General features: G+C 44.6%; 1 protein-coding gene across 1 annotated transcript; it reads right to left on the reverse strand.

Moving 5' to 3' along the window:
• Positions 1-2,894: 2,894 nt before the first annotated feature.
• LOC113035735 (uncharacterized) lies at positions 2,895-9,452 on the reverse strand. The gene has a single exon (XM_026191378.1). The coding sequence runs from the start codon at positions 8,895-8,897 to the stop codon at positions 2,895-2,897; it is 6,003 nt and encodes a 2,000-aa protein (XP_026047163.1). The 5' UTR covers positions 8,898-9,452.
• Between the last annotated feature and the right edge of the window lie 1,493 nt (positions 9,453-10,945).

Below are 10,945 nucleotides of genomic sequence, written 5' to 3' on the forward strand. Positions count from 1 at the left end.
ACATTGCGGTGGACGTCTTTAGGCCTTCCAGAACTTTTGTGACCACTGTTTGGGAGGGATGGTTATATTGTGTATCTGGAATGAATTTTAGGTCTCTACGTCCATCCCATGGGGAATGGGAGCAGTAACAAAGGTGTTGCGTTTATATTTTTGTTGAGTGTAAGTGGCTTTCTCCAAAGCCCATTTTAATGTGGAGAAACTCACTTGCAACAATTTTCTCAACGACGTGTAGCAGTTTTAATTCCCGACGTACAGATCTGCTTAAAGAAAAGAAATTCACAAACAAAAATATGTGCACTGTTCAAAAAATAAAAATAAAATGAAAAATGACAAATAAAACTGAAAAGCAAAAGAAAAAGAAAAAATACAGAAGCCCGGTCTTAGGACTTGTCACAGAATAGTCTTTCTCTTATAGGTGAGAAAACACCCATACTTCAGAAACAAAAACAAAACAAAAAACAAAACAAAACAAAAATCTGCTAGTTTCACTCATTTAAACTCTGGCTGCAGGATTCTGTTCACCCCTGCTATCATGTTCCCCAAAATAATACTAATTCAGTCGTCTATGTATCAGTTCTCAACCCACTCAATAAACCAGACAGGATGATGGTAACAGCATTACCTACTTAAAATTGTGTTTGATCTTCATTACGTGTGTGTGTGTGTGTGTGTGTGTGTGTGTGTGTGTGCGTGTGTGTGTTAGTCGGGTTAATACATTTTCTGTTTTTATGTATCCTTTTATGTACATTCCCCCTTTTTTCTGAAACAAAACTCTGTTTACTCCAAATTTTGTTTCAGAAACATCTAAATGAAAAACTCTGTCATAGTCAGGCACAGCTAAACCCCAAATGCTTGCAGGTTACCATAGGCAACCACACTGTGTGTTGTTAACCCCTTCTACAAATACCCTCTTTTAATGAGTCACGCTTTGTGTATGATTTTTGTTATCTCTGGTGCATATTATGTGCATGTGTGGTGTCACCTTTCCATCTTTCTAACAGTACACTTGCATACCTCAGTGCTGTCCTCCTCCCCCTTTTGTGGTGGTCTGGACACTGTGTCAATCCTCCACTTTCAGGCAGTCATTTGTCTCCCTGGATTCTTTAACCCAATTTGATTCCCCACACTAAAACAGCCGCCTCAGTCCTCTTCTGCTCCTTTTCTTCTCTCCCACTTTTCAGTCCAATGGCAGTCAGTTTTTTCAGCTTTGTCCCGTGTCTCTCTTTGTCCCACTGTCTCTTTCATTGCCATCTCACTCCAAACATGGCAAATGTCAAGCTCAGACAGTCTTCTCAAAAGTCCTTCACACACAGTGAGGTTGCAGCTTGCTGGAAACGCATCTCCATCCATCCAATCTAGATGGTGGTTCTTCTCTTTCTGATGCCGTTTGCCCACAGCGCTGCTGGACCTCTCTGCTATTGTCTCTTGGACTCCTGTCCACTGTTGATGTTCATGCTCGTGCTTCTGGAACTGCACTTGGTGTCTTCAGGGGGAGATTAGCTTCCTTGGAGCTTGCTTGTTCAGGACGAGGACGAGAAGCTGCAAAACAATTCAGCCAAAAATTCTGGCTGGGCGTTTCTATTTTTTCTAATGATTGTAACCTATAATTTTCTCCCGACTGCTGCCCGTGGAGAATTGATCCAGGTCTGTTCCCCACCTGTAATCGACAGACTGAGAGACTTTCATTATTCACTGTGACTGCATATGTTTTCATCACTCCTAAAGCAACACATCTCTACTTATTTTGTTTTGAACTCTACTGACTTTAAACCCCAAAAATGAAATTTTTATTTGTTCTTAACTGCAAACACAAAAATCTTCTTGATGTTGTTGTTAATTATTTAATCCACAAAACTCCAAATTATGTTTTCTTTTGTGTCCAGCAGGGGAAGAAGGTGACCTGTAGCGTCACTGCTTCCCCCAGTTGGAGACAATTTCCCACTCACACTTCCAGACTTTTTATTTTCTTTGTTTTCATGATTTTTCTTTCTCTTTTTTTTATTACCCCATTGTTTTACACCCACACATTAACCTGTTAACTCACTCCTCCAACCTCATCTTCCTTTCACCCCAACAGCTCTCATACAGTCAGCAATCAAATTCTCCATTCATCCTTGAGTACTTGATCACCTTTAAATGTCACTGTTAATTTTATCAATTTATTTATCATTACTTTAACACTAATCCACTGTTTATTTTTTATTTACTTTAGTTAATTTTCTCCTATTTGATCACTACGATTTCTTGACTATTTATTATTTCACAGAAAATCAACTATTCTACTTTGTTTCCCTCTTTGTCATCAAGGAATTCACACACACACTCACAGGCTGATCACTAGCCCCCACCTTTTCTTTCTCTCTCACACACACACGCACATTTTACTCTTCGTTCGTTCCACCTGTGAACCCGCCTGTAGTGGCGAATTTCTGTCCCAAGCTTCGAAAAAATAATTCTTCCACTTCTTAATGTGAGCTGTTCAGATTTATTTCTGACTCGTACATACAAACAAAAGATGTCACGGTCAAAAAACTATTTGCTGCTACAGCGCACACTTCCATTGCCGTCCTGGCTCACTCTAACCTGCTACAACACATGCGCTGTAATGTTTTCTTACCCGACACAAATTAAACACGCAGCATTTATTCTCTAACAACATATCATACAAAATTAAACATGTAACAATAACTGAAACAGTATCAAAAATATTTCTCTATAGATTGGCTCTAACATTTCCAGCCCCCTAATTGGAGGGCGTGAAGACTGACAATTAGCGAACACTTACAAAAGAGCCAAATAACATTAACACTTCCTGTATCACACATGGTCATTCAAATTATCTTTCACAAAACCTGTAACCGATCAGAACATATACTGTATTTTCTCATTCCAAGTTACATGACATTCTCACAGATCAAGCATAGCTTGTCAATGGGTCTTTCTAAGGTGTTAGTCTTTGTCTTGATGATCACACGCCGCACCAGACCCTTAGCATCTGGAATGACACGAAGAACTCTCCCCAACATCCACGAGCTTCTTGGCGCTGACTCGTCGACCACCATTACAATGTCCCCCACAGTTACATTTCTTCTGACCTGAGTCCACTTTTGACGCTCTTGAAGCATAGGCAAATACTCGCGCACCCACCTCTTCCAAAACAAGTCAGCAAGATATTGCACTTGCTTCCAACGGCGGCGGGAGTATGAGTCTTCCTTTCTGAAAAGTCCAGGAGGCAAACCCGGCTTTTTCTTCATTAGTAGCAAGTGGTTAGGCGTCAGTGGTTCCAGGTCTGTTGGATCATCTGTTACTGTAGTCAGCGGTCTGTCATTTAGTACTGACTCCACTTCACACATTAGTGTCAGTAAACCTTCATCATTGACCAACTGTTCCTTCAGTATAGACCTCAGGACCTTCCTCACGGTTCTGATCTGCCTTTCCCATATCCCTCCAAAGTGAGAACCAGCGGGTGGGTTAAATACCCACTGGATTCCCTTTTGCATGAGACAATCTAGAATCTTTGACTGATTCCACTCTTGAATGGCTTCGCGTAACTCCCGTTCAGCAGCAACTAGGTTGGTGCCATTATCTGAACGCATGACAGATACCTGACCTCTTCTACACACAAAGCGTCTGATGGCGTTCAGACATGAATCAGTGTCCAAAGTGTGCGCGATTTCAATGTGCACTGCTCTTGTTGTAAGGCAGGTAAACACCACACCATACCTTTTTACTGTGCTGCGGCCATGCTTCACATTAAACGGTCCAAAGTAATCCACCCCAACATTAGAAAAGGGGGGTTCATCAGGTAGAAGCCTATCCTCTGGCAAATCTGCCATCTTCTGTTCCAGTGGTTTGCCTCTAGTTTTCCTGCAGATTACGCACCTTGACAGAAACTTCCTCACTTCTGAGTTAGCGGATGGAATCCAATACTTCTGTCGCAGCCGTGAAAGCATATACAGTCTTCCACAGTGCCCAATCTTCTCATGTATATCCTGCAAGATCAGTGTGGTGATATGTGAGCCCTTTGGGATAATGACTGGGTGCTTCACATGTTCTGGCATCCCAGCAGCTGCGAGGCGACCACCAACTCTCAAAACTCCGTCCTGCATCACGGGATCAAGCTTCCTCAAGTGACTAGTCTTTGTCACACACTTGCCTTTCTTTAACATGGTGATCTCTTCTTGGAATTGTTGACTTTGACAGAACTTGATGATCTCTGTCTCAGCTTGCACCAGATCTTTCAGGGTAAGTGTTGTCTGCATTGATTCGTTGTCTTGTTCTTTCTGTTTAACGTACGTCTCTTTCCTTTTTTCACATCGTCGTAACAGTAAGCCTTTGAGTTTGATCATCCATGCCACAGCTCTCTTCACTCGATGCCAGCTGGAATAGTGATTGATCAGCTTGTTCAACGTGTGAACATTCTCAGCTGCATTTGTGAGATGTACCATGGTTGCATGCCTCACTTCGCTGTCATCTTTATCAATCCTTTCCTTGTCAGGTCTTTCTGGCCACTGTCTTTCTGGGGTTTTCAGGAAAGCTGGGCCGTGGAACCAGCTTAGATTCTTCATGAGCTTAGATGGTGCAAGCCCTCTGGATGCACAATCAGCTGGATTGATTGCTGTACCAACGTACCTCCACTGCTGGGGATTTGTTAGCTCTCTAATGACCGCAACGCGATTGGCCACGAATGTCTTGAAGCGAAGGTTTTCATTTTCAATATACTTCAACACAGTTGTGCTGTCAGTCCAGAATGTAGATTCAAGAAGATTCATCTGAAGCTCCGTTCTTAACATTTTGTCTGTCTTTGCAGCAACCATAGCTGCAGTCAACTCTATTCGTGGAATAGTGGTTTGCTTCAGGGGCGCCACACGGGATTTTCCCATCATTAACGTACAGTGAACCCGTCCGTCATTGCTGGTCATCCTCAAGTATGATGCTGTTCCATATCCACTTTCGCTCCCATCAGAAAAATGGTGGAGCTGTGCTGTTGCGACAGGACCGAAGTCCAATGGTCTCACACACCTGGGTACGGTTACCTCTGACAGCTGGCACAGCTCTTGTAACCACTTGTTCCACTTATGACTGAGCTGTTCTGGGATCTCATCATCCCAAGCAAGACCCTCCCTGCATAACTGCTGCAAGATCATTTTTGCAGGGAGAGTTCCTGGGGAAAGGAATCCCAGTGGGTCGTAGATGGAGCTGGTGACGGAAAGTATTCCACGTCTCGTCACAGGTCTTTCTTTGATGTTAATCCTGAACTTGAATGCGTCAGACTCAGGGCACCATAGAACTCCTAAAGCACGTTCCATAGGCAGCAGGTCATGGTTCAAGTTCAGGTCTCTGACATCTTTGGCTCTCTCATGCTCAGGGATGAATGAGAGCAAGGCACGACTGTTGCTTGTCCATTTCGTTAGGTGAAATCCTCCACCAGAACACAATTCAGTGAGGTCTGTGTATAACTCCATACCTTGAGTTTCCGTGGCAACAGACTTCAAGCAGTCGTCAACATAAAAATTTTCCAGAACTGTGCTTACAGCTTCAGGTGATGATTTGCTGCGGTTCTCCTCTGCTGTTCTTCGCAGTGCATAGTTGGCACAACTGGGAGAAGAAGTCGCACCGAAGATATGCACCATCATCCTGTACTCAGCAATGTCTCGATTGAGGTCCCCTGCTGGCCACCACAGAAAGCGCTGCAGGTCAGCATCGTCATCCGGGACACACACCTGATGGTACATTGCTTCAATATCTGCTGTAAAGGCTATAGACTCTTGCCTGAACCGTGTCAGCACTCCGATCAATGAGTTTGTTAAATCTGGCCCTTGTAGAAGTTCACTATTCAGTGAAACTCCTTGGTAGCTGGCAGCGCAGTCAAAGACCACCCTCAGCTTCTTTTTTTGTGGATGGTATACCCCATGGTGGGGAATATACCACTGTTTTCCATCCTTGCGGTTTAACTGTGTTGTTGGAACCTCAACGGCATATCCCTTGCTCAACATGTCACTCATGAAGGCAGTGTATTCTTCATGGAGTGCAGGATTCCTCTTCAGCTTGCGCTGAAGGCTCAGTGCACGCTGTAACACTGCACTTCGATTGTTCGGCATCTGAACGCACGACTTCTTCGTAGGAAGACTTATGGAATAGTGTCCATCAGTGAGACGAGTAGAGCTTGACACAGACTCCATAAAGTGGTGGTCCTCTTGAGACATTCCTGCTTTATCATCACAGTGACGCTCTGGAAAGTCGTGGTTATACTGTCGTACAAGCAGTTGTTCCACGTTGTCGATGGCTATTCTGTTCACAATAGCACATGGTTGTACATCATTGGCTGCAGTATCCGTTTCTCTGAGTGGTCCATTCAGAATCCATCCAAGTGCTGTCTTTACGGCATATGGACCATTGTCCTCACTTGGGATCACCTTCCATGGCTCCAATATGGTGTATTCTTTAGTTCCAATGAGAAGCTCCACTTCAGCCTCAATATGAGGCAACCTCACTTCGCGTAGGTACGGCCACTTGTCAACCTCTTTCTGGAGTGGGATGTTCTCTCTGGAAACAGGAATACTTTTCTGTGTGAAGACCTTTGACAGTGCGATAAAGTTGTTGTCTGCCAGACTGCTGACTTCCAATTCTGTGAGCACATAACTCTCCTCTCGACTTTTGGAATTAATGGTCCTCAACGTTAGCTCGGTTCGTCTGCCTTGCACCTTCAGCTGCCTTGCCAAGGCTTTGGTGCAGAACGATGCAGAGCTACCTGGGTCAATGAAAGCGTAAACCTCCACAGCCTTGTCACTCTTGCAGGACTTCACCCTTACAGGTACAATGGCAAGCACGCAGCTGCCTCCAGCCCCAGTACAGGCACTTGTCTCCTTTTCTTCAGACAACCCTGCTGGGCCTTTAGCAGTGCTACCCATATTGACCTCATCGGGAGGCTTCTCTTCCTCATAACTTGAGAAGTGCAACAAACTTGGATGCTTGAGTGAACAAACCTCGCACACCATCTTCTTTTTGCAATCTCTGCTCATGTGACCCTTTAGCAGGCATCCAAAGCAAAGTCCGTTTTTCTTCAAGTAGTCCACTCTATCCTTATGAGTCTCCTCTCTAATCTTGTAACACTCTTGCAGTGTATGAAGTTTCCCACAGAACATGCAAGGTCTTGTGAAGGCGCAGTTGAGTGAAAGGTCACTCTGGTTCTTACTAACTCTGCTTCTTTTGTCCATTTCTGAACCTTGGTTAACCTTGATAGCAAAGCTGCTCCCATGTCTAATGTCTTTCTTCAACTTATTTCCTTGCTGTGGCTTTTTTATAACCTTGTCTGACACTGCTGTTTCAAGATCGCCAAAGAGTGGGTCGGACATGATCTTTGCTTGGCGTTCAACGAAGGCCACCAGCTCTGTGAATCTTGCTCTGTTGCAGCGCCGCTCCTGGATATCATATGCATGGACTCTCCAGCGCTCTCTTATTTTAAATGGCAACTTGGAAATGATGACCCTCATAGTTGCAGGGTTGTCCATCTCTTCCATATAGTCCACATCCTCCATAGCATTACGACAGCTCACCAGGAATACAGAGAATGCGCTCAACGCCTTTCCATCTTCAGCCTTAATTTGTGGCCACTTCGATGCCTTCTCAATTAGCGTGCCAGCAATCTGTAACTCATTTCCATATTTATCTTGAAGCAGCTGCAAAGCCCTTTCATACCCCCGATGTTCAGGCATATGCTGACAACTCCTCACAAGATCACGAGGCTCGCCTCGAGTATACTGCTCCAGAAAATATAGCTTGTCTGAATTGCTATCAGCTCTGGTGTCAATAGCGTGCATGAATGCCCTCATAAACGACCTGTATTCCAAAGGATCTCCGTGGAACACTGGCACATCCCTTTGTGGTAACCGAGCCAGCTGTTGGTTCTTTACAAGCATCTCTGTGATATCTGCCTGTTTCTGCATAACTTGATAAAGCTCACTTGGTCTGGTCTCCTGAAGTGAGACACCATCTTGGCGTTGGCTCGGCCCCTGCAGTGGAGTTCTATGTGTCTTAGGCATGGCCCCTGCTGCAGTACTTGGATCACCAGGATTCCTCCAAGAGGCAGACCTCTCTATCTCTGTTGGCTTCCCTGGTGTGTGTTTTACGTTGCCATGACCATTTTCGTTATTCATCTTCAGGAGGTCACGACGTGGCATTACCGTAAGTCTGGTTTCACTCACTTGAGACTTAACCCCTTCACATTCCTCATACACTTTCACTTTGGCAGTAGACACTGCAATGGCTGTTTCAATTTCCAGTCTTTCCTTTGCAGCTTTAATTTCTGCTTCTTTTAACTCTAGAGCCTGTTTTTCTTTCAGAGACGCTGCTCGTGCCATCAGAGCTGCTCTGTTAGCTTCTTCCTTGACGCGCTCCGACGATGCTGTCGACACCCTTGACGTGTTGGATACTTTAGACTTGTTTGACACTCTAGATGTTTTTGACACTCTGGATGCACTGTCCATGGGAGTTATCTCTTGATCACATGTTTGTATTTCAATCCATGTATTAACTCTATTAATGAACTGCAAACATCGTTCTGACATTGGCTGAAACCAAAGTTGTTGGTCAGCCTCCTTTTCCTCCTCATCTTTAATACACAGCAACACTGCATAATTGCATTCTTGAAACTCTTCATACAACTTCTTGTAAACTTTCAGTGCCTCTCTCACATCATTTACAGCCGGCAGAATTTCATGGCTCAAAAGTCGCTCAGTTTCATCTTCTTGTGCTGTCACTTGTCCTAATTTGCCTCTTCTCACCTTTGTGAGCTGATGCAGTTTGAACTCCAGACCTTTGTCTGTCATCGCCCTCTGGCTGCCATCACGCGTAACTACACCCACACTGTCATTAATGTCGTCCGCCATTGTAATCATATAACACCGCTAAGCCGTAATGATTTTCTTCGGCACAGCTGTCGGGTGGTGTACTGCACAAACTCCTTTATGCTACTTCCACAGGTAAGATGCATCTGACAAAACACCTTTTACTTAGCTGTTCGCCGTGTTGTTGTATGTAGGCGTCCTTATGCCGACGATCCGGTGACTTTTCTATGTCTCAGTCGGTGGCTCCACCGCGGAAAACATTCCTCCGTTACTCGCTAGTTTTTTGACTTTTATGTAGTGGCGAATTTCTGTCCCAAGCTTCGAAAAAATAATTCTTCCACTTCTTAATGTGAGCTGTTCAGATTTATTTCTGACTCGTACATACAAACAAAAGATGTCACGGTCAAAAAACTATTTGCTGCTACAGCGCACACTTCCATTGCCGTCCTGGCTCACTCTAACCTGCTACAACACATGCGCTGTAATGTTTTCTTACCCGACACAAATTAAACACGCAGCATTTATTCTCTAACAACATATCATACAAAATTAAACATGTAACAATAACTGAAACAGTATCAAAAATATTTCTCTATAGATTGGCTCTAACACCGCCCCTCGAGGCTGGCTAACACACACCTCACGCTTCTCGCAGTCCCATTCAAACTTTCTGTGAGACACTTCTGCTGATTCAGGACAACGCCCTAAGCGGCACACAGAGCGGGTGCCGTCCGCTCGTGCAACTCACAAATTATTCAAACTGCGCCGCGGACTCGATACCGCAGTTTCTCTTCCCCTAAAAAATATAAAACCAAATTAAACCCCCAATTGACTTCACAGTTTGTAACAATTCGCGACACGGCCTTCTGCCGCAATTTCTGCACACCACAAACACACACTTTTAGACACAAATTCTTTTTGTTATTTTAATTGACTCCCGTACTTCAGACGAGACACAGACTCTAACTGCGCTTTCACACACACTACACCATCCTCCTTCTGCATCAGGCAATGGTTCAACTCAGCTCGGAATCTAACCGTCGAAAGCAACCGATCCTGCTTTTATGCATACTTCAGACTGTGACAGGGACCTCTCCCCGACTTAGTTATTTAAGGAGCCACGAATCCCCAGGTCACCACCCTGGATCTCCTGCCCTCACAGGTCCTAGCCCCACGTCCGAGACTAGGTGGGGTAACCAAACCCGTGACACGCGCAGCGCTCAGCTGGCGACAAAGCCTTTCAGCCCCGCTTTCTAACTAATAGTAACACACATTTCCTGCTTTAACACACGGGGACGGATCACACCACCACTTTTTCCAACCTGAGTTCTTAGCAAAAGTCTCTTGCTTTAACGCACTGAGACGGACGCTAGCCGCCTTTTATTTCTACTGAGTGAATTTACACTGTGATACGTTCAACTTAGCGAACAGATAATTTAGGCTTTAAACAATATGCACGGTTCGAAAATAAACAGGTCGTTCTTACCTTTTAATCATGTGAGCTAGCTCTCTGTTCGCCTCGTTTCACGATCTCAGCTCTGCCAATTCATCTCTGCGCCTCGAGCGAATCCCGGGTTTCACGGCACCAAAGACCATAAGATCTTTTTACATTAAAAATGCTTTCGTTGAATACTAGAAACTCCTACATTTTCATTGGTATGCAGATACCCAGCTATATAGTTCTTGTGAAGCTTTCAGTTAATCCAAAATGCTGCATTAAGAGTAAAAAGAGAAATCATATACCATAATTCTCCCATATTACTCTCCTTTTTTCCCATTAGGGTCCCTGTCTCTCCGTGAATCGCTACCTTATTGTGGTGGAGGGGTTTGTGTGTCCCAGGGATCCCAGGGACTATGTTGTCTGGGTGCTTTTGCCCCCTGGTATGGTCTCCCATGGCAAATTGGTCCTGGGTGAGTGACCAGACAAAGAGTGATTCAGACGACCCTTATGAGAAAAACATCGAGGGAACAATTTACCTTGCCCGGGATAGGGTTACCGGGGCCACGTCCGTGATCATCGAACAATCAAGCGTTTCATTCAAAATAGTCAACAGGGTCGCAAGAAGCGTGTGGAAAAACCAAGGCGCAAAATAACTGCC

Source organism: Astatotilapia calliptera, chromosome 14 (assembly GCF_900246225.1).
Source record: "Astatotilapia calliptera chromosome 14, fAstCal1.2, whole genome shotgun sequence".
Classification (NCBI taxonomy): domain Eukaryota; kingdom Metazoa; phylum Chordata; class Actinopteri; order Cichliformes; family Cichlidae; genus Astatotilapia; species Astatotilapia calliptera.